The 23,851-nt window shown below is 41.6% G+C and overlaps 1 protein-coding gene across 2 annotated transcripts; it reads left to right on the top strand.

Annotated features, from left to right (window-relative positions):
- Window positions 1-8,803: 8,803 nt before the first annotated feature.
- LOC147430308 (uncharacterized) lies at window positions 8,804-12,800 on the top strand. Of its 2 annotated transcripts, none has more exons than XM_086494777.1 (4): window positions 8,804-9,214; window positions 10,096-10,239; window positions 10,653-10,737; window positions 12,197-12,800. In XM_086494777.1, the coding sequence occupies exons 1-4, from the start codon at window positions 8,864-8,866 to the stop codon at window positions 12,472-12,474; spliced, it is 858 nt and encodes a 285-aa protein (XP_086350903.1). In that variant the 5' UTR covers window positions 8,804-8,863; the 3' UTR covers window positions 12,475-12,800. The 2 variants fall into 2 exon arrangements, with proteins under 2 accessions (XP_086350903.1, XP_086350902.1); XM_086494776.1 differs by having other exon boundaries at window positions 8,805-9,214; window positions 10,093-10,239.
- The last annotated feature ends 11,051 nt before the right edge of the window (window positions 12,801-23,851 follow it).

Genomic DNA, 23,851 nt, shown 5'->3' with positions numbered 1-23,851 from the left:
TGGACGACCAAGGGGTGAAGCTTGGCGGACATGGCAGAGAAAAGAGTCGTGCCTAGCACGAAGAACTCGAGCATCGGCTAGCAGTCCACACCTCCATATTGTATTGCATGAGGGAGCATATTGAGATGGCCCATCGACGCTCTAATTAATTCTCCCGCTCCCTCAAGCGCATTGTGACTTCGAATGCACCACCATGCAATGACAAAAGTGTGGCAGCCCATCTTGACTGGTTGATTCCCCTATCAGGCCTCTCTCTCTCTCTCTCTCTCTCTCTCTCTCTCTCTCTCTCTCTCTCTCTCTCTCTCTCTCTCTCTCTCTCTCTCTCTCTCTCTCTCTCTCTCTCTCTCTCTCTCTCTCTCATACGGCGTGCATCTTTAAAAGAGGTTTAAAAGCTCCCTAAAACAGCCCGCGGCGCCGCGGGCTGTTTTGAGGAGTTTTGAAATGATTGTAAATCATGGCAAAAACACTATACTCCTCAAAAATCAATGCAGGTCGCTGCTTGGAAAAACGTGGCCATAGGTCACTGTCTGCAGTGTGTCGCCTTCAATGCACATGCATGGTGAATGTCCCCTTTCATCTGCAGACTACATCACTTTAAACAAAGCAAGTCGCGACTGGCAAGTTGGGAGTCATGAGTGGCATGCACGGTGCACTGCACACGAAGCTTCCTTTAATATAGAAACTATGCATCATTTGGAGTTTTGCTTCACAAATGCTTTGAATTTCCTAGATCGAGTACCCTCTTTACTCATGATTGGTTTTCTTACGCAATGCTGCCAAGGCAGAGGCCTATTTTGAAAAAAGCACATGCATTCACAGTGGGAGACATACCTCTGTTTTTGAGAGAGAGAGAGAGAGAGAGAGAGAGAGAGAGAGAGAGAGAGAGAGAGAGAGAGAGAGAGTTCATCGATCAAGGTTCTTGATAAATGAATAAGCCTTGCACCAATTGAAATTAGATACCTATTTTCAAAAAAGCACATGCATTCACAGTGAGAGAGGATCATTATGACCTCTATTGAGAGAGAGAGAGAGAGAGAGAGAGAGAGAGAGAGAGAGAGAGAGAATTGATCAAGATTCTTGCTAAATGAAAGGCTGTGCAACAATGATCACTGAAAGGTATTAGGTTTTCTCACAACAATGTTCTAAGAGTAATCATCTTTCCCTTTCACAAATTTGTCTTCATATGTACCTTCACAATATTGTCTCTCTGAAGATGGATTCAAAGGTAGTGAAGAAGCTAAATAGTAAATGGGGTCTTCAGTGGCAAGCCAAACAATGGGAGTACAGGTTCAAGTGTATTTGGGATTATCCTATGGCCATCAAACATAGTTGCCTTATTTTGTTGATCCAAATAAGAACACGAGCCCAATCAAAGAAGTTAGAGATTTCAGATGGGATCTTCCCCAGGTGCAAATGTCATGAAGAGTCCAGTACCCAATGTAATCTTCCTTTTAGAACTGAACTGCAAAAAGATCAACACTCAGTTGGAAATGCCTTCTCCTAGGGGACCATGGATGTTCCACTTTGGACTTCCCTGAGAGGTTCATTTCTGTGGCAGATTTGGACCAATAGAAATAAAGCAACTCATGGGGTAAATCACTCTTCATCTTTCATTCCCTTGGCCATCAATTTCAGAGGTATCATGAAGAATTGTCTTGGTATGGTAAAAGAAGCTTCAAGCGCGCATTGAAGTAAAAGAAATGCAGAAGATCATAAGGTGGCAAAGATGGAGGCAACATATATTTTCCCTGTATGAATCCTCAAGGATTGCTTTTTTCCTATGACGTATTTCACTTCTCTCCTTTGTGGTCTAATTTCTTACAGACGGGATAACCCCTTTCCCTCCTAACAAGGCAATTGCATTTTCCTCACTTTCCTTTTAATTCAACTCTTTTCTACAAAAACAAAAAACAACAATAGATACTCCTATTTTTTCTACTAAAAATTTGGATATTCCTTTCTCTACTAAAAATCTTTATTAATGATGAGATTCCTTTCTAAGGAAATTGCTAGGCTAACATCCAAAATTTGGAATTTCACAAGATTCCTTAAAAGAAATCTTATTGGACTTCATTCTTGTGACGAACAATTCATGAACTTATGTGAAGGTTGTGAGAGAGAGAGAGAGAGAGAGAGAGAGAGAGAGAGAGAGAGAGAGAGAGAGAGAGCGGGGGGGGGGGGGAGGAGAGAGTGGTAGGCAACGATGCCGCACCGATCCAAAACTTACACACAAAAGAGGAGATGGGGGGCTTCATGAATGTGTGTGTGTGTGTGTGTGTGTGAGAGAGAGAGAGAGAGAGAGAGAGAGAGAGAGAGAGAGAGAGCCCCCTGGTTGCTTCCTTGCAATCGACATCTCAAGGTCAACATGCAGGATGTCTTCCAGACCTAGACTAAAGATGGTGGAGTACATCCTTATGGGGAATTTAAAAAATTTGGAGACACCTACTAGGGCGATTAGTGAAACAAAAATTGTACAAATTCTAGTTTTGAGTTTTAAGCTAGTGGTAAGATCTTAAAGATTAATTTTTCAAAAAGCTCTAGTTAAAAACAATGGTAATGAGACCTAAACAAGTTGCCAATAGTTTTCATGTGGGATAGAGTGCCTTTTGAGTATTTGTAAAGATGTGGGATGGTTGTGTTAGGCAGTTGAGCCTTGGAGGATAGATAGGGAATGTGTGTGATGTTTTCCACTATTCTAATCATCGTGGCTCCACAAAAAATCAAGAAGAGAGATGGCTTGCTAGTTCAATTGCTTTGAGTGTTCAAACTTTGTGGTGGATCTCGCTCGGTTTTACCATTTGCTCGATAAAGTTTACTCGCTATATGGTAAGACTCTTTCCCAAGAGTCAACTGTTATCTCTAGATACAATCTTGTCGCTCCACTTCCAAGGAAGTTACAGAGGAAGGCATCAACTACTCCAAACGTTGCTCAAGCGGAGGTTTGGTTGCGGAAGAAGTCGAAGTCGTCCAGCCTCAACACGGGAGGTAATCGAACATGTCGCTAATCTGGTAAGACAAATTTATAATTATGCATTGCTATTCATGATGACTTGGGAAGCTAAGCATAGGGAACCCCTTAAACTATCCAAGAAACGTGATTCTATCACAAGAAACAAGCATATGTTCTCAAAGATTAGTGAAAGAACTGTTTGATAAAATTGTCATTGTTTGTTGAATTGTTATTGCTTAATAAATTGTTATTGTTGATAAGTGGTTACTGATTGATATGAAGAATTGGTTGATCATGTTTGATGAATCATTCAAAGAGAAGAATTGTTGAAAGAATATCTTTTGTTCTTAGCGGGTAGCGAGATGATTCCGCGGTTAGCGGAGATTAAGCTGAGGTTATCGGCTATCTTTTGTTCCTCGCGGTTAGCGGGATGCCTCGCGGTTAGCGGGATGCCTCGCGGGTAGCGAGATGCCTAGCGGTTAGCAAGATGCCTCGCGTTTGTGGGATGCCTCGCGGGTAGTAAGATACCTCGCAGGTAGCGGGATGCCTCGCGGTTAGCGAGATGGGAAGGTGGCGCAATTCGCGGTTAGCGAATAAATCCTTTGCAAAGGCTCTGTTGGTTAGACAGAGAAAGTCTGCGGGTAGCGGGAATTCATGAGAAATTGGAAAAGTTATTTTGTTGAATAATAGGGCTGTCTTCATTACGCCTTGTTTGAATTGTTTTGGTATTGTTTGAAGAGCTGTATAAAAGAATCTGTGTTTGGAATTAATTAAGGAACATTGTCTGTATATGTAAAACAATGTGATAAAAAGTGTGAGTGTGGGGTGGAAAGTGGGGGCTAGCTCAGGTTGCCAGTCAAGGATGGGTGGTCTCGATTAGTCGAGAAACTCTCCATTCCCTCTTATTAAGAAAAGTGAAATTAGAGACTCATTGTGCCAAAAGTCGAGATGACCCAAATCTACGTGACACAAGATTACTAGTTAGTTTAAACTAAGTCTCATACCATATTTATGGTTTATGGACAGCGGCCGTGCCTTTTAAACGTGGGAAAAAAGGCATTGTTTATGGATTCTAAATATGTGAATGGAATTTCATCTTTATGTTAGGAAACAACTTCATTAGAATCCTAGAGTTATCGAGGTGGCTTGTGGCATATGACCCTTATAACCACGTAAAAGATGGATAGAGGACTTCCTCTCTTCTGTTGCTCGTATCTCTATTTTGTGGAAACAGAGTAGGGTGTCGTCAATGGAAAAGGAGAATAAAGGAAGGTCGTCTATCAAGTCGCCTCAATCTTCTCGCGGTTGGGGACCTCACATTTGTGAAATCATTCCAAACCTGCATAGGCTAAATATTTGTCTCATTTGGACCTACATTTGTATTCCCACCATTGAAAAGCGGCAACACGGTATCAAAATTGCTTGTGAGCTTACACTTGTCTCTTTTCTACATTACAAGAAAGATTGAACTACATTTTCCACAAAAACAACATCTCAAGAAGTCATACTTTTTTATTGTGGATGATATAATATGTAACCCTTGCTCTCAACACTATAATCAACAAAGATACATTTGAAAGCATTATCATTCAATTTCTTCCATTGTTGTTGTGACACAAGAGCATAAGCATGGCAACCAAAAACATGCAAGTGAACAATGGATGGCTTCTTATCATGCCATGCCTCATATGGAGTCATAGACTGCAAAGCTTTGGTGGGACACATGTTAAGTATGTAGGCAGCACACATGATAGACTCTAGCTTAGAAAGCATGTGGAAAATCTTGGCTTTTGACCTTACATCGTACCATCTCCATAAGTGACCTATTTTTTCTTTTAGCAACACCATTTTGTTGAGGTGTATAAAGCACTATACATTGGTGTTTTATCCCATGACAAAAGAAAAATGCAGCAAATGTTTTTGGCATATACCGCCCCTTGATCAACACGGAGGGTGCCCACAATATAACTAGATACATTTTCAATGAACAACAAAAAGCATTCAAAGCACATAAACACTTTGGACTTAGCTTTAAGCATATATACCTATGTATGCCGTGAATAATCATCAATGAAAATCATAAAGTACAATTATCGCTAAAAGGAGGAGTGTGCATCGGGTGGGTCACAAACATTATCGTGAACAAGCTACAACTTGCAAGTTGCTGCACTAAACCATCTTTCAAAAAGCTAGTACATTGCATTGTTCCCAAATTATAACCTTTACAAACATGCTTAGATGGTGCCTCCAAATGGGGCAATGAGGTAACCATATCAAATTTCTGCAAACACATCAAATTGGCAAATTTAGATGCCCAAAATTTGCATGCCATAGTTTAGCATATGAAATAGCTTCAGAATTTGTAATCGCATTTGCAAAGTTATCCACACACTTGTCATAAGAATTGAACTTGTATAGCCCACGATACAAGGTAATTGATGCCAAAATAGTATTACTTGAAGTAAGATTGTGAATAGTGCATCTGTCATCCACAAAATTTACAATGAGGCCAACTCTTGCTAATGTAAAAATAGACAACAGATTCTTCTTGACCCGAGGCCCAAAAAGTATGAAGGAAATGCCATTAACTACAACAGTGAGTACAAATTTTTTGACTCATTGAATTGGATAAGAGGTAATGTTGGCACAAGTTACAATATTTGCATGAGGGACAACATCAAGAAAAGTGAACAAGTCACAATGAGATGTAATGTGCTTTGTAGCACCATTGTCAAAATACCACAATGTGAATTTGCACTCTCTTATGCATGCATCATGAACGGAAGGTTCATAAAGCCATACGCACTTAAATCCCATTCAACATCAACAACAAAATTTTCATATTATGCAAAGGCTACATTTGAAAAAGATTCACTTTCTTTCTTACTTGCCTCTTTAGCATTTAGCTTAGGACTTTGCTTTATCATACGATGAACAACTATGTAATAGCTGCAATCCAACTTTTTCTTTCCTCTTTTAATAGAGTTACCAAATGCATTATTGTTATGGAAGGCATTTGCCACAGATGGTTTACTACACAAAGAAGAAACATTGGAAGTAGTAGCATTGGCATTGCTACCTCTTCTTTGTGCAACAATAAAAGCCTGACCAAAAAACGCTTCATTTAGCCCTATTTTTTCTTGACATAGCCTATTGTAACAGCATGCCAACCCATCAAACTTAGCAGCATTATCATTACCATGTCCAACAAGCCTCAAAATAGAAGCAAAAGTATGATACGTATGTGAGTTGCTCATTGATATCTTTGATTTCGTCAAGAAAAATGTCAACTTCATCTTCCTCATTCATGATTTAGATTCTAGCTGTTTGAATAGGTATACTATTTTTGCCTCATTGCGACGTGCATATAATCTAGCTAGAATATTCCAAGCATGTTTTGTTGTTTTGGCTAAACAAATGTGCACTTGGCAGACATCGCAATCAATGCATGCGCCTAGATGCATCTCTACTATCCCAATAAGCATGTTCAGCTATAGGTAAAACAACCGTAACAGTAGGAGCAGAACTACTAGAACCTGCTAGATCCTCCACAAAACCTGAATTCACAGAACCATGGTGTATATCAAAACCGTTAACAATGCTCCATACACCCTTGGAAACAAGTATATGTTACATCATGTAAGCCCACAATGGATAGTTGTCTCCATCCAGTTTTTGTCATCACCAAACTACGGTTTGAAAACATCATTGCTCTCAGCCATAGTGAAAGATTGAACTTGATGTAGAAAATGCCCAAACTGAGTAAAAATAGAAGAGAAAATGTACGTGCTATATAGCACAAACCATAGTAGACTGTTGAAGACCTATCGTGCAAAAATTTGTAGTGGAAGAAATTCTACACAAAAGGACAAAATTGCACGTGCAATACCTATAGTAGTGGAAACGAAGGCCAAAATGAGTCCGAATCAAAATTTTGAGCACACCAAAAGCTCATACAGCTCTTCCAAAGTATCTATTGACATGTTGAAACTTGCCAAAGCTCATCCAAATTGGAGAAAGTGAGCAAGGGGGTGTTGGCGACTATGTCTGGGAGGACGCAACCTGCTTTGAAAACAATTGTTGAAATTAGGGTTGCAGGAATGCACACACATCTTGGAGACGGAAAAGAAGCTCGAGGCACATAATGAAGAGTGCATTACTTAGTGTGCGAATACAAGATAAGATAACCCTAGAGTGATGGGCATATATACAAAACACAGAGAAAAAAACCTCCTAACGAAGAAAAAAGTACCCTATAGTCCTAAGTGTGTTTTACACATATAACTACCACAAAAATCATTTAATAAGACAACCTCTTAATACTATCTCTCTTAAAAAACATTATAATTACCTAATTTATGATGTTTTTTAGATGGCTTCACACATACTTTGTCTTCAAGAACCAAAACTATACCCTCACAATACCATTCACTTGCTATTGTAATAAAAAATATGTAGCATGTCCCACACGAGTTTTCCTTTTCTTATGTAGTGGCACAATTGTTAGCCTAACATTGCCTACAAATATGCTTTATCGTCAACTTACTTCAATCATACTCCTCGGTGTTTTCAACATTGATGTTAACCCTTTAAATTTCAACTAAATTACCCTCACTAACTCTCTCTCATCATGCAATTTAACTCAACCAATAACGCAGTACCAAAATCTACCATTCAACTTTGGACCATATCTTGACTATAACTAACTTGCCCAACATTATAATAGGAAGTAACTCGAAGTTGATCTGACCATCCTACTGCATATCTATTACTTTCTTTACCCTAAACTTGCACTTCAAAAGAATCCAAATATACACACCTTGAGGATAGCAATGAACCAAACTCCCCTTCATTTCTCACTGTCCAAAGTTTCCCGAACTCACCTCCATCACTTCTACTCTCTTAACTTCATTATCAAGCCAATAAAGTGATGACCTCCACGTCAAGTAAGGTGATACCCCAATAATGTGACAACTCATGTCCAGTTTCACAATCAACATCTCAGTGTAGCGATGGAGGTGCCTCTTCTTATGCAAAGGTGCCACTATCAAAATCATTCCTATATTGGCCTCTTTGGGTGCCAAACTTTTTTCAGCTCACATTTTGTTGCACACTTTCTCTCGTGAACACATATTCAAGTAAATTGAAGAGGTTTTCGTATCACAAAGAGGAAGCTCAATGCGAAACTTCAATTATACGTCATCTAACAAAAAGCACAAGGCTTCAATTATTGTGTCAGAGCATTGGCCTATTTACCCTAGTCATCCTTCACCCTGTTCACAAGAATAAGTATAGAAATTTTCAGGAAAAATTACCAAAATATCCCTTAAATTTGTGAAAATTCTTAGAATAGCCCTCAAGATTAAAAAATTCTCACTATACACCTCTTATTTTACCCAAAAATCCCAAAATGCCCTTCAACTTCAAAAAAAAAAAATTCAAAATATCTCTTAGTAACCTCACAAACATATCTAAAGAAACTCTTTATAGAAAGATTGGTTCGCCTACTCAATAGAAGAAGATGACAAAAGTAGAATTTTGAATGGTATCATGGGCTCTTAAGAGGAAATTGTTCTGTATTTCAAGAGACACTTGTCAGTATTTCTGAGCTCATTGGTGAATAGTTTTCTCTAAGACACTTAAAAATAGAACATAATTGTCTTAAAGATTAGATTATAGACTATGTAAAAATTGGGACAAATTGATCTCAAAAAGATAGAATTTTTGAAATTGAGGGGTATCTTTTTTTTTTTTTTGAGTGGTATCTTGGGAATTTCCACAGATTACAGGAGGCCGTTCGTTACACCGGCTATCACTCGAAAAGCAGACATTTTGATTGGATAGCCTCTTGAGTTAAAGCTCTTGTGGGATACTGATATTATCCTGAGGACTGGATATTTCTTCTCGCTGGCTATGGCGTCCGTCATGAACAGTGTCGCTGCTAAGCTGAGCGTGCCGGAGCCAACCTCCCAGTATTCCCCTGCGGTCTCTTCTTTTTCCATTGCTCGCCCTCGGTATGCTCAACAGTGCTCTTGTCAAAAGGAGGTTCTGGGCACCACCCTTCTTCCTCAAATTGCACCTCTTTCCGAAGCTGTTTCTTCTAGGCAGCTGCAGAAGCTCCGAAAGTTCACCATTCAGGCTGCCAAGCGTGTAGATACTAAGAGGAGCTTTCTTTTGAACTCCACTCTCAAGGCCCAGGAAACAGAAATAGACAAGGTTGCAAAGCTCTGCGAAGATATCCGCATATGGGCCAGAGAGAAAAAGGTTTTTTCTCTTCTTATGTCTCCTCTTTACTTTGATGGCAATGGACATACCCTCTTCACATCAGATTCCACCGTTTGTCAGGCTATGTATTCATTCACGTACTGTTGACTATGTATTTGCTTTTTCAAAATGTAGGAGCAAAGCAGAAAATTTGGGATAGCTTTCTTTCGTAGTGAAGAGGCTATTTTCTTTTGTATACACGCATGAGTGCAATCCTATAAGCCACAGCTCGCCGAGAGAAAAAGCATGAGGATCTTGATGACACGTGACTTATGAGTGTGATCGGAGGAGTGCTACTCATCAGAGGCATCCATTTTCAAGAAAACTTCTCACGGACACAAAACATTTTTTTCAGGGTCTAGATCCACTGGCCTATTTCTAGAGCCACTGTTTGTTCATTTCCCCTATCAATCAGAGCTTGTTGTGGATAGAAACATCCAAAATTTCATCGTAAAAGATATCGCTTCTTGAAATGGGAGTTGAATTTTTGAAACTTAATTGTTACAATTACCGGCTTCAGTTGCCCCTCTCGTTCACAAATACCACCGGCCCTTTCCTGAAATTTGCAGTAGTTCAGAGATTGCATTGCTACATCTTTGGGCTTTTTGATAGTGTTTAAGGCTAACATCGGGTTCGTCATCATTCTGCTGACATCCTTGTAATCTTAATGTGTGCCAGCTCAGTTAGGCTTATGTTTATCCTGTTATCCTGCCGTTAGCATCTTATGATTCTCTCTACTGCCAGAGCATGTTGTGCATGAGCGCAATGTGCTTTGGTGTTTCAGTATAAGGTTATTTCAGCTTGTTGTTTGTGAACTAACTGCTTGCAATAGCTATAAATTTGAATGTTTCTTCCATAACAAAGCGTTTTCCTTTCAGCAGGATGCAGATGCGGGCTGTAAACAGTTTGACTGTTATGTTGATCTTTATGAGAAAAATGTATTTCATTTTATGGAGGAGTATACCACTGTGCTACACATGAACGATTTTCGAGCCTCACATGAGCATCTTAAGTTCTTTGAAGAGGTAACTTGTTTATGACTTATTTTATCAGTGAGGTGTGATCAATCACCTATAACCTCGATATAGTGCATGGTCGTATGTAACACAAAAGTTTGTTTTCTATCAGTAGATCATTTGATATTGAATGATCTGTGCCTGCTTCACAGAGTTTAGATGTGCTGTATACATTATCTTTTCTAAATGCCATTGATGTGCACTTTTTTTTTTTTTCATTCGAGCTTGTGCTTCAAACCCTTTTTACTCGCTGTGCACATGTAAGTCTCCATTAGTTGACTATTTTATTCTTGAGATTTTTTATAAAGCTGATTTACACACACTTTTCCTCAAGCATGCATGCGGTTTGTATCTACGTGTGTGCACATGGTCTTTAGTCCTTTGACTGTCAATCTAATCAAAGTAATTTTTCTGATATTCAGGTGAGGCCTTTGCTTTTGGAGCCCATTGCACTTTCTGTCTATGAACTCAGAGACGGCAATGTTAGTTGCATGCTGAATCCTATAGGCAAGTGTTCAGTCCAATTCTATGTTTTCAGTCATTAGCCTTGCGTGTGGGAGCGCTCAGCTAAGCTGGCTTTGTTTGTACAAGTTAAAAGGAATACGCTTAGCTGGATTTAAGTTTTGAATGTTTGTGTAAATGGATGTGTGTCTTTTCTTTTGCTCAGGAAAGAAAGCTCTATTTCTTTCATTGAAAAACCCTTGAGGATGCCCACATAGACGGGCTGTCCCCAGGTCGGTACAAACCTGTAGTCTAATGAGCAAGGCCATAGGCTTTAGTCTGAAACTTGTTCTATGTGATACAGACTTGTCTTCAACAGCACAACAGCTGAAAAAGCTGTCTAAACGGTTACACCAAAGCCACAAGGGCTTAATGCTTGATATTAATAGAAAATGGCAGAGGAATAGAACCTCTTGTAAAGTGATTGAAAAGTGCTCTGGCCATCTGTTGTAGAGAAGAGAGAAACTTCAGCAGCCCCTTAGTGATTGCACCACGAAACCTCTTAACAGAGATCTCGAAGGAGGTAGCAAAGTGAGTGTTTGCAATTGATGCAAGTGATAAAAGCTGCGCCACACAACAGCCATGAAGTTTCAACATGGTACGAGAGCCTTGTAGATACTAGTACGTGCCAGAGAAGTAGCTATAACTAGGGTGATAGAAGTGGGAACCTGGGAAGCAGGTCAAGGGTAGAAATCTGCTATGCAAAGACTCGGTGGAGAAAGACCCCCCCCCCCCCCCCCCCCCCCCCCCCCCCCCCCCCGGCCCCCCATGCTCGCGGAACAGACCAAACATTGTTACAGGAAATCCTGCAAATTTTGAAGGAAGAACAGGAGGTTAAAGCCCCTCAGCCAAAAGGTTGATGGCAGGCCTAAAAGCGGTGCCTGAGGTTGTAGAACGCCATGGGAGTGGGGGCAACCCGAAGGCCTTGGGTAGAGACCCTACGACACCCACAATCAGCTTGTTAGAAAAATAAATAGTGACAAAAGACAATCGCCGCTTCTGTTCTACAAGCGGGCGAACATCACAGCGAACCTCGAGGAAGACAACCAATAGTGCAGCAGACTCACTCTCTCAAAGATGCCTCCACCTTCACCTACACATGGGCCAATAGTGAAGATGACCAATGTGAAGCAGACTCACTCTCTGAAATAGGCCTCCACCTACCAACACAAAAGCACATGGGCCATCCCAAATTAGTTTGGCTTAGATTGCATGGGACGGTGAATATGGATTGTAGGGCATAGGTGGTGTGCAGCTATACAGAGGTACATTTCAAGTTTCAACAGTGTAAGAATTGACAAGATAGTGGCATGCTTCTTGTTCAGCCATGCCTCTTGGTCGACACTTGTCATTCCTAATAGACTTACATTGTGTGTGTGTGTGTGTGTGTGTGTGTGTGTGAGAGAGAGAGAGAGAGAGAGAGAGAGAGAGAGAGAGAGAGAGAGCATGTGTCATTTTTATGCAGGGCCAAAAGGGGAAGGAGGGCTTGATGATGCAACTGGTCAGTCAGGCAGAGGCGGGGAAGAATACATGAAACCTAAAGCAAAGAAGAGAAGAGGTATTGAATATGAAAGGAAGCCGCAGGAAGCAGCAGTAACAGCAGTAACAGAGAAGGCTGAAGAGAACCGATGGAGCTTTGAGAAGATAATTAGTCGGGTGCTTGGTCAAGATTCTGACACAAACACTGATTCAGCGAAGGAGGAGCAATGGAGTTTAAAATCCTTGTTTGGAAAGAAGAAGTGATGAGGCATCCATTTTGAGTTGCACACAAACTTTGTGTCCCCTGTGAGCCACCACACTGAGATGCAATGAGGCATGTCTCCCATCATCGAAAGCTCGACATCCCTTGTTGCCTCCTCTCTACCATAGCTATGGGTGTCAACTTCACATGGTTTGAAGCTGAGTGCATCCTCAGCTTTGAGCTTGAGAACCTGAATAGGCTCAGTATAGGTTGCGAACAAAGCTATTCTCTTTTTCTGACGCTCATGAAGTGTCAAAGTTTGAGCTGGCTTTGAGCAAATTTTTGTATTCTAAAGCTGTCAGATGGTAAGCATATTATTTGGAAGCTAGATGGTGCTTTGCAATCACACTCTAAGCAGGTCTCTGCAATGTAGTGAGGTTCACATTATGCTATGTGAGTCTTTTATGAAGTTGAAACGGAGCCACAACTCTATATTGCGTCATTGAGCACCTAACCTCTTACCCTACTCTTGTTTGGGCAGGTCAGAAACTTTGTAGAGATTATGGGAGTGTTCTCAGTGGATTGCTTTATCAGAATGCAAGGCCTGACAATTTGGGCATGGAATATTCTACTTGGGGATTTGGGCAAGGTCTCCCATTTGTTTGAAATTTATGTGGAGCCCAATGTCAATTTTCAATACCTAATGCATAGATGAGGTGGTGATCAAAAGCTTACTAGGCTTACACAAGATAGCCTTGCAAAAATGAAGGCTGCAACAATTTCTCGCCATGAGTAACAACAATTCATTGCAGCTAAGTCACACGCTTTTGCAGAGTGAGGCGTTTTCGTGCAAAACTATAAGAGAGGATTCGAGGATGGGCAAGTCGGTAAGCTTTAGGCTTGAAAACCATTGATAGCCTATGTGTGAACTCAAGTGTCTGTCATGGTCGTTGGTCGGGGGCAGAGAATTGCAATCGCTCATCTATCGGAATCTGCCCTACGAACCGTCGGGTACTCGACAATGCATCACGCAGAATAAATTTCAGCAGCTTGTGCTCTTTGCGCCAACCATCTTTGACACCTCAACGCTCGCAATAATCACTGCTGGTCTATCACTGTCATGGTAGTTGGTTGAGAGGCTGCAGTTTGCAGCCGTACATCTAGTGTCCATTCTACACCGGAATTCTCAAGCTGAACTGTCAGATTGTTGACAAGTCAGCACGCAGAATCAACAATCATTTGCCTCCTCAACGTACGGAATAAAAAATGTATCACTGCCCATTATTTCAAGGAATGGCCACTGCAGGGCCATTCCCTACACCGTCACAGTCCAGGGTCAGGGGGCACGGCATCTGAGCCGTCCATTGGCAGCTGCTTCCACAGCAGAATTTATGGATGCAGCCGACGGATTTTGGACATGTCAGCAGTCGTCATGGGACTAAGCCTCCTCCAGTAGCATCGTCGCATCTCAGCAGATGGAATTTCTGCAGGCAGCCAGTTAAATGTCCTCACCTCATCACCTGGAATATCTGCGCCATGCTGCAATGAGAGCGCTCCAAGTCAGCAGCCAGAATTACACCTCAGCCAGTAAAATGTCGAAAACTGACGGATCTACACAATCTGACCTCACACTTGCTTGGCCCCCTTCCCCTCGACTGTGACGGTCGGGAATGGTCCTTCGGTGACCATTCCACAAAATAATTGCTCCCGCCATGGCTCGCGGCCTCCCAGCCGCTCGCCATGCAGTCACAATTATTTTGGGGAATGGTCACTGAAGGACCATTCCCTACACCGTCAGTCGCCATGGCAGGGTCGTCTTTTTCTTGGGAAAGGGTTCCCTACTCCACAACAGTCCACAACCAACTCGCATCATAAGCTTTGTTGTTGCTGTCTTGTAAAAGCAATGCTGTATACAGGCGGCATCTTGTGCCCCGACAGCTGACCACCCAACCAAGCACCTTCACACACGCCAATCGCAGGGTCAGTTTGGAGGGATTAACCTTTCCCCCACATAACATGTGTGAGAGAGTGAGAGAGAGACAGAGAGAGGAGGAGGAGGAGGAGGATGATTTTTTACCGTAATTCCAGAGGCCGCAAAGATCTATTGAAGAGTGTTGAGAGATCTATAAAAAAGACATGACACTAGAAAGGGGAGAGAGAGAGAGAGAGAGAGAGAGAGAGATTTAGGTTGGGTTAAGATTTAACCGGTGGAAGAAACAAGCTTTCCTAAATGTCCTAGTGTGAACAGTGTGGAGGAGGAAAAGTGAAGGGGGTTCAGAGAGGCCATCAACTCTTCTGCGGGGGGGGGGGGGGGGTCAGAAGAAAAGTGGAAGGCCCGGTGGAAGAGTGCCTCAACTTCAACCAATCAAATTTCGCCATGGAGGATCAACGTCCTTTTACATTTTTCTTTCGTCGCCTAGTATGAACTCACCCTTACATGGGGAGAGATAACGTATGGACTTTTGTGGTTGAACTAAGAGAAGCTTGGTAAACAAAGATTGACATGAAGTATGAAGTGCATAAGACCGAGTTGTCTAGAAATTTAGATTTGTTTACCTCACCTCATGAGAGACGTAATTGCCAAAAAAACTAGTCTTGCTTGGTGGGCATTGCTATAGAACATAACAGGACATATGCAGATTGACATCAAGCGTTTAGTACTCAAGGATACAAGTACAAAGTGCATTAGCGAAATTTTTTAAAATTAAATTGTACTACCGACTTGATAATCATGTCATAAAATCGAATATCTAACCAACCCAAATGATTTTCTCATATTAAATTGATCATTTAGTGTGGGAGAATAAACGGGAACAAGGGTTAAGATATAGACATGTGCTTATAGATTTATCTCAACACGGGGCCAATGGTAAAGGGGCCCAAATGAGAGATGGTCTATCAAAAAGGAAGGCTAACCAACGGAGCATAAGACCTTAGGGTTAGCTTCATTAAAAACCTCCAATAGTTATTGTAAAAGTCCTTTGACCTTAGGTAAGCTAGGACTAAGCTTGAGGTGGAAACCCGACCCAAGCTTAAGGTGCTTGAGGTGCTTGTCATGCTTGATGACTAAGGTGCTTGAGGTGCTTGATGATTGGGATGCTTGAGGTGCTTGTCATGCTTGAGATGGTAGGGTTGTACTTGAGGTGGGAACCCGATCCAAGCTTGTGGTGGGAACCAAGCCCAAAGTTGAGTGGCTTGAGGTGTACAAAAGTCAACACCATTCCCTACAAGGAGGGGGCGAGCCCTACAAGAGGGGGGATGAGAGAGAACACCCACACACTCACTCAAGGCAAGCTTGGTACAAAGAAAGCAAAAGGGACACTTGTCAAGTTCCTCCTCATGTTGCCCTCATGGTGTGCCTGAAGCCTATTGGTTGGCCATCCAAGGAATCTAATGATAATTTAGAAGGTTTAATTCATTTTTTTTGCATTTATCAAGTCCTCTCTCTGAAAGAGGAAAGGGGACACTTGTCCCAAGCCTACCCGTGTTACTTGATTTACCTCCTGCTTGTGATTGGCTAGGCCTGGAGGGGTCCAATGAGCTTCAAACATCCCCTCCAATGAGCTACAAGTGGAAATCGACCAAGGAAGCTAGGGGCTTGCTTAGGGGGTATACTCTCCCACACACACTCACACACACTCTCATTGTGTGAAGTGCAAAGTGCAAGTGCTCCCTCTCCTTCTCCAAGCAAGTAGAGAGGTTGAGAGCCTACACCAATACTTTTGGCTATGGAGTGCAAATCCAACCAAGCGCCATGCTTCAATGCTTAAGCTTGCCATCTTCTCCATCTTCATTACTATGCTATTATGAATGCTAGCAAGAAGAGTGATGATAAGTGAGGAACTCATTCTTTCTCCTATGAAATGTTTTTTCTTCCTCTTCCCTACTTTCATTCCCTGCTAGCTCTCTCCACTTTCGAAGGTGTTTGAGGTCTTGGGACTGAGGCTTGGGATAGTTAATGCTTTCCACAAAGTTTATGTTATGCTTGTGATGCATGAACCTTTCCATCTTCATTGCATCACCTAGGTCTCAAGGAACACAAAGATTGTATTGTAACAAGTCTCGCTCTCTTGATGGGAGAAATCATAATACAAATGCTTATTGGAGGGGGACCGGCTCCACATAAATCTGGTCCTCATCTGTTGTCATGTTCTATAAATTCTCTCTCTTGCAAAAGTATTGTTCATGCCAAGTTAACTAAATGCTATGTTTATGTTGCTACCCTCAATTATGCTCACCTGCTATGCTCACAAAGTAATTTCACAAAAGTACTCTCTAATTTCCGCTACTCTCAAGTTAATAGGCGAATTCCATTACACTGGTACCATAGCATTGGGTTTCTGTTTTCTTGCTTAAGAAGAGAGGTCCTTAAGTAGCCTATAAATGATTGATTTTGTTAATTATATTAGGGTAAGTGAAACTGGGATCTATTATCGGTTTTGTTGAGGCCACTATGTGGGATATGGTGCACACCTCAGGAGCTTTGGACTTAATAATGGAGTCTTTTTAGACTTGCCTACGGCTTTACCATTATTGAGCCATAAGAAGTCCGAAAGGAGTTAGCCCTTGGCAACTCCTGCTATGTTAGACGTGCTCCACTACTCTCTATAATTAACCACTTCGAGCCGTGAGTGTAGATACTTAAGAGCCAATTTTCAAAACCTAAGAGGAGTGGCAACTAAGATTTTGAATTGCCAAAGCATACACTAAGTACGTGCACAAATTTTGTTACCATGGCTGACAATAACCAAGAGAGTAGAATGAACATTGATAGCTTTGATTTTGCACATGAAGGTGCTAATGATGATGCCTCCATGTTTGTGAATTATCCCATAACTAGGTTGCAATAAGCTATGGGTACCCAGGGGATTCACCATGGAAAACTTACCACACCACGTAAGTGTAGGAGAGGGGGTTTTTTTAACAAGCTACATAAGCATATAAGTTAGGGACAAGCCCCCAATAATTTATCTCCCAAGCTTAAAAACAAGGGAGCGGGTATCATATTTATGTAGGGGGGGGGGGGGGGGGGGGAGAAAAGGGAAAAATGAGAGGATGGCTTTATGTTTGAAAATTATGGCTTCCCAAACTTGAGTATGTCCTCAAACTTATGAGTCAATAGCTACAAAGATACATGCAAGAACTAACATTTCTTTGTATCAATTGCTTGTTTTGTGATGATAGTTCATTTGTTGAGGGATGAAAGCTATAAAGATTTTGTATAGATGCAAATTTACATGGAGAACCTAACACAAACTTATAACCATATTTTTTGAGTAATTTAGATGGGTCGGAATTGGACGAGTAGCTAGAGTGCAGGCTAAATGGGCACATAGTTTGAAAGTCAAACTAAGACACATTGAGGGTACATCTAGTGATCAATGGAAGTGGTTCATTAGTACGTTTCTAGTCACTATGCTACACGCTCTTTGACTAGTTTTACTCAGTTATATCATGTGAGACCTAAATTTTATATGTAGGATAGGGGTATGATAGTTTTTTGCATTGATTACCGTATAAGTGTAGAAAGGGGGGTCATATTCCCTCGTACGAGTCGTATATAGGAGTTTTATTAAAGTTGTTCGCTCGCATGTGGCGTCCCATTTTGTATATAGAGTGAATCCCCCAGGTATGGGTAACACTGTTTTGCAAGCCGAAGTTACTCAACAACTTCGCGCTTATGGGATTTCCCTTCCTCTCCAAGAGGAGAGAGATCTCAGGAGGCCTCTTGAAGAGACCCCCAAAAGAAGACTCTCTCCCATACGAGAGGAGGAATCCAAAGAGCAAGAAAGCAATGAAACTTTAAGTTCCTCTGCAGATGTGGCTCCACGAAGATGGCGGTCTAAACGATCGCCAACCTCCCAAGGGGAAAAGATCACACACAATCCTTCTCCTCGTCACTCTGAAAGGGAAGAGAGGAAACAAAGGAAGCAAAAGGGCTAGAAAGAGGTCACCCTCCTCTCCTTCTTCTTCACCTTCGTCCTCTTCCGACGAAAGCTATGGCTATTCTCCTAGAGAATACAAGAGGGGAGGACATCGTAAATCATACCCTGCATGGTGAAGGTCACAAAAGCTAAAGAAGCTCAAGGAGGGAGGAAAGAGTATCTCCTTTCTCACCTATGATGGCACCTTTGGTGCTACCGACAAAGTGTTGGCCTTCATCTATCAATTTGATGTGGCTTTTGGAGACGAGGGCTTCACAGAGTCCTCCAAGCTACGCCATGTAGCTATGCACTTCCAAAAATCAACTCGTCAATGGTGGGCTAGCCTTCATGGCAACGGTGAAGCCCCAAAGACACGGAAAACTCTACGAGTTTCCATCATGAAGCAATTCCTTGCAAGCGATGCAAAGGACAAAGTGCTCACTGAATGGCGTAACTTGAAGCTTCTCTCTCATGAGTCTATCCACAAGTATGTAGACAAGTTTTGGGATTTACATCTCAAGGCTATTGTCTTTCAAAAGATAGACTTTGCCGAGCAAAAGCAACAATTCTGTGCAGGATTACCTGAAGAGATGGCCGAATACATCAACTCTCAACGGCCTGGTTCTATCACCAAAGTAATCCATCACCCCATGGTTGCTTCACGCATCAATTTTCATCAAGGGGCTAGACGGAATGTCAAGCCCATGGAAAACAAAGACAAAATTGATGCAAAGGGAAAAACCAATGCTCAAAATTCTTCCCAAGACTTCCAGCAAAACCAACAACAATCGGTCCAAGGAGAAGGGAGTTTACAAAGGCAAAAAAAAACTCTCTCCTCAAGAGCTTGAAGCTTTTCGCAAGGACCATAAGTGTTTCAAGTGTGGGGAGCAAGGACATGGCTATCGTTCTTGCCCCAAGAAGAATGCTCGCAATGAGACTCCTAGGGCTCCCACCACTGAAGTTCCAAAAGAGGATGCTCATTGCAAAGGATCATCACTTTCCTATGCTTGGGGAAAGGTAAGAGAGCATGATGCCTTCATCTTGTTTGACCATGGCTCTACTCACAGCCTTATATCAACGGAGTTGGCCACCAAGTTGGACATTCAAGCTTTCGAGATGGGAGATATTGTAACAGTTGACACGGCTTTCAAGGGACAGCAAGCCTCCGTTACTCCCTTGATTGGGAAGTTGAGGCTTCATGTCCAAAGCTATGTCGACAAAGAAGATTTTTTCATCTCTCCTTTCCAACATGAGGATGCTATCCTAGGGGCGCCATGGTTTGATCACATGGCTGCCAATATGAAGTTCTCTGAAAGGATAATCTAATTCACCTACAAGGGAAAGAACATGTATATAGATGCTAGTGAGCGTGATCGCACTATTCCTTTTGTAAATCCTCTTGCTTTTGATAAATGAATGAAGAGCTCAGTTTCTGCGTACATGATTTTTGTCAAAGAGTCTCTAAAAAGATCCTAATGTTTCATCAAATGTAAATGATAGGAATCAAGAAGAGTTAGACTTGTCTAATTTTCTAAAAGGATTCCAAGATGTGTTCATCGATGATATCCCTATGGACTCACCTCCAAAACTAGGGGATGATGACCATCGCATTGAGCTCCTTCCAGGAAGCTCACCGCCTAACAAGCCTCCTTATCAAGTCTCTCAAGCTCAACATGAGGAGATCATGAGGCAAGCACAAAAATTGGTAACAAAGGGATGATGGGGCCTAGTTCCTCTCCCTCTTGTTCTCCAGTCCTTTTAGTACAAAAGAAATATGATACATACCGTATGTGTGTGGACTATCGAGCACTAAACCATATCACTATCAAAAACAGATTTCCCGTGCCTCAGGTAGAAGATCTATTTGATAAGCTACAAGGCTCTACCAACTTCAGTAGGATTGACCTTAAAAGTGGCTATCATCAAATAAGGACAGTGGATGAAGATATCCTAAAGACCGCATTTCGCACAATGTTTGGTCTTTATGAATATCTAGTCATGCCTTTTGGCTTGACTAATGCACCAACTACATTCAATCGTCTAATGGAGAACATTTTTAGACCTTACCGCAAATTCACTGGAGTGTTCTTTGATGATATCATCATCTACTTCAAGTCTTTGGAGGAACATAAACAACATCTCCAAGTGATTTTCAAGCATTGAGGGAGAACAAGCTTTTTCTCAACCAAAAGACAAACGATTTTTTCCTTCAAGAAATTCAATACCTAGGTCATATTGTCTCTCAAGATGGTATCCGTATGGATCCATCGAAGTTAAAGGTAATAAAATCATGGCCTAACCAAGGAATCTACATGAGCTAAGAAGCTTCATTGGTATGTGTGCATACCATAGACGCCTCATAGAAAAATTCTCTCAAATAGCAGGACCACTACATGACTTAACTAAGAAGAACGTTAAGTATGTATGGACTGCTAAGGAGCAAAATGCTTTTGATAAGCTCAAAGAAAAGCTTATCAAAAGTTAAGTATGTATGGACTGCTAAGGAGCAAAATTCTTTTGATAAGCTCAAAGAAAAGCTTACCTCCCAACCAGTCCTCAAGCTTCCGGATCTGCTTGTGGTGATTGCCTTGGAGCAGTTTTGCTCCAAGAAGGGCATGCCATAGCATATGAGAACCGAAGGCTCAATACCGAGATAAACGAGTCTTGGGCATTTATGAGAAAGAGCTTTTAGCTATTCTACATGCCCTAGACACATGGAAGCACTATTTATTGGGGACTCCATTTATTCTACAAACCGACCACCAAAGTCTCTTCATGACGCAAACCAAGCTTTTCGACAAACAAATGAAGTGGGTAAATTTTCTTTCGCAAGTTGATTTCCATATTGCTCACATTGCTGGTAAGCACAATCAAGTTGTCGATGCACTTTCACGATGACCAAAAGTTAATGTGGTGTCTATGCTACTCACGATGATCTATCTTCTATGATAGATGAGTATGCTACTGACCCTGACTTTAGGGACATAATGTCAGCCCTTGATTTGGGGAAGAAAGAGGAACCATTCACCTTATAGGATGGTTATCTTCTCCACGGCAATAGGCTATGTGTTACCCATTCCCTTCGTGAGAATTATGTATGAATCCCATGCTCCTCCCTCAACTTACTCTTCGGGGAGTAGAGACGTATTTCTATTGGCCTACCATGAAAGTGGACATACAAGAGTATGTTTCAAGATACGTAGTATGCCAAAAGACCAAGTATGATAGAGGGAAGCAACCTGGATTACTCCATCCATTGCCTATCCCAAATTCACCATGGGAAAAGATATCCATGGATATCATCTTTGGATTCCCCAAGTCTATCCATGGGAATACGGGAATATGGACAATAGTCGATAGGTTTAGCAAGCAAGCACACTTTATTCCTATCAAAAAGACTATTAAGGCACACCAAATGGAAACTCTCTTCATATCTCAGATTTTCAAACACCATGGATTACCAACATCCATCGTGTCAAATAGAGATCCTAGAATGACCAGTAATTTCTAGAAAGGTCTCTTTGAAAATCTAGTAACAAGATCGAATTTCTCTTTGGCCTATCACCCACAAACGGATGGCCAAAGTGAGATAGCCAATCTTACAATACTCGATCTACTCAAGACTTATGTTGCCAAAGTAGATCAACACTCACAATGGGAAAAGTACTTACCTCTTGTAGAGTATGCCTACAATAATATTGTACATGCTTCTATGGGAGAAGCACCTTTTGAGATCATTGTGGAAGACCTAAAAGTCCCTTGCTACTCAAGGTACATGGGAAGATCTTCACTGTCGATGAGTATAGCCGTGACCTACAAGAATCTTTTCGAAAGCTTAAGGAGGCTATATCCATCTCTCAACAAAGTCAAAAAGCTGTTGCTGACAAGCACAGAAGGGTCTTAACATTCAAAGAAAATGATTGGGTCTTACTTAAGTTTCCTAAGGCTCAATTAAGGCAAACGACGGGCAAAAATCCTACAGGCCATCAAAAGTATTATGCCAAGCTAGCAAAGAGATACTATGGTTCTTTCCAGATCTTGAAGCCTATCAATGAAACGGCTTACCAACTCAAGGTACCCAACCATTGGCTCATACACAATGCTTTTCATGTGAGCCTACTCAAGCCCTACAAGGGAGAGCCACCAAGTGAACCAATTGAAGACCCTCCTGAAGTTGAAGACCAAAAGAGGTGCTACAACCCGAAGCTATTCTTTTGCATGAAAACAAGGTACTACGAGACATGGTAAGATTATCCGACGCTATCTTATTAAGTTCAAAAATTATCCTATTGAAGATGCTAAATGGATGCAAGGAATACAGCTTAAGGATAGTATGAACCTTGTCAATGCTTACAATGCTACATTAGAGTAAGCAAATGTATAAATTTCTTTTAAATGACCCATGGTTTTGTCTTATAAGACTATTATTTTTTTAATTGTGCACAAATTTAAATAGTATGCATGCTAAGAATATTGTTTGTGATACCGACGTCTCTCAAACACCAAGTAGAATTTGTCACTCTACTTTGGGAGAATGGAGTGAAGAGCAGACATGCTGCGGCAGCTATGTCTTTCAAGCACCAAATGGATCAGTCATCCATCTTGGAAAGATGTCATAGGGTAAAAAGGGATCCTCTACCCGCTAAGTAAGATTGACTAATGACTAAGGCTTTATCTCTTCTACCTCATAGTCGAGGAACACTATGATTTCAAGAGTGAGGTAATGTCATAAAATCTAATATCTAACCAACCCAAATGATTTTCTCATATTAAACTGATCATTTAATGTGGGAGAATAAACGAGAACAAGGGTTAATATATAGACTTGTGCTTATAGATCTATCTCAACACGGGGCCAATGGTAAAGGGGCCCAAATGAGGGATGGTCTATCAAAGAGCAAGGCTAACCAATGGAGCATAAGACCTTAGGATTAGCTTCATTGAAGACTTCCAATAGTTAGTGTAAAAGTCCTTTGACCTTAGGTAAGCTAGGGATGAGCTTGAGGTGTGGGAACCCGGCCCAAGCTTAAGGTGCTTGTCGTGCTTGATGACTAAGGTGCTTGAGGTGCTTGATGATTGAGATGCTAAGGTGCTTGATGATTGGGATGCTTGAGGTGCTTGTCATGCTTGAGATGCTAGGGTTGTACTTGAGGTGGGAACCCGGCCCAAGCTTGAGGGGCTTGAGGACCAAGCTTGTGGTGAGAATTGGGTGAAGGAGTACGAGCGGAAGTGCGACGCGAGAGAGAGTGCGAGAAGAAGAGCACGACGATATGGTGAACTCACTCTACTGTAATGTGTAGAGCATAGTGAGTTCTTATTAGGTTTTCACAAAAGAATATGTGTACATACCTGGCGGCCCGCCCACTTACTTGGGCGACCACATTGGGCTTTATACCCCAACAACCTCCCACTTAAAGTCCAATGTGGTACTTTAAGTGTGAGAGAAGCTACTATACAAGCTAATATACAAGAGATGTAGAGAAGTGACGTACTACCCTACACCTAACTGCTTGCG

The sequence above is a fragment of the Adiantum capillus-veneris genome, chromosome 22, assembly GCF_014529385.1.
Source record: "Adiantum capillus-veneris isolate H3 chromosome 22, ASM1452938v2, whole genome shotgun sequence".
In the NCBI taxonomy this organism is placed as follows: Eukaryota; Viridiplantae; Streptophyta; class Polypodiopsida; order Polypodiales; family Pteridaceae; genus Adiantum; species Adiantum capillus-veneris.
Note: the sequence above shows the minus strand (reverse complement) of the source record. Positions and strands in the feature narration are given on the sequence as shown.

Coding starts and splice junctions, on each gene's coding strand:
- LOC147430308 (XM_086494776.1), top strand. CDS start 8,864: ATGGCGTCCGTCATGAACAGTGTCGCTGCTAAGCTGAGCGTGCCGGAG. Junction 9,215..10,092: donor TATGGGCCAGAGAGAAAAAG/GTTTTTTCTCTT, acceptor TTTTCCTTTCAG/CAGGATGCAGATGCGGGCTG. Junction 10,240..10,652: donor ATCTTAAGTTCTTTGAAGAG/GTAACTTGTTTA, acceptor TCTGATATTCAG/GTGAGGCCTTTGCTTTTGGA.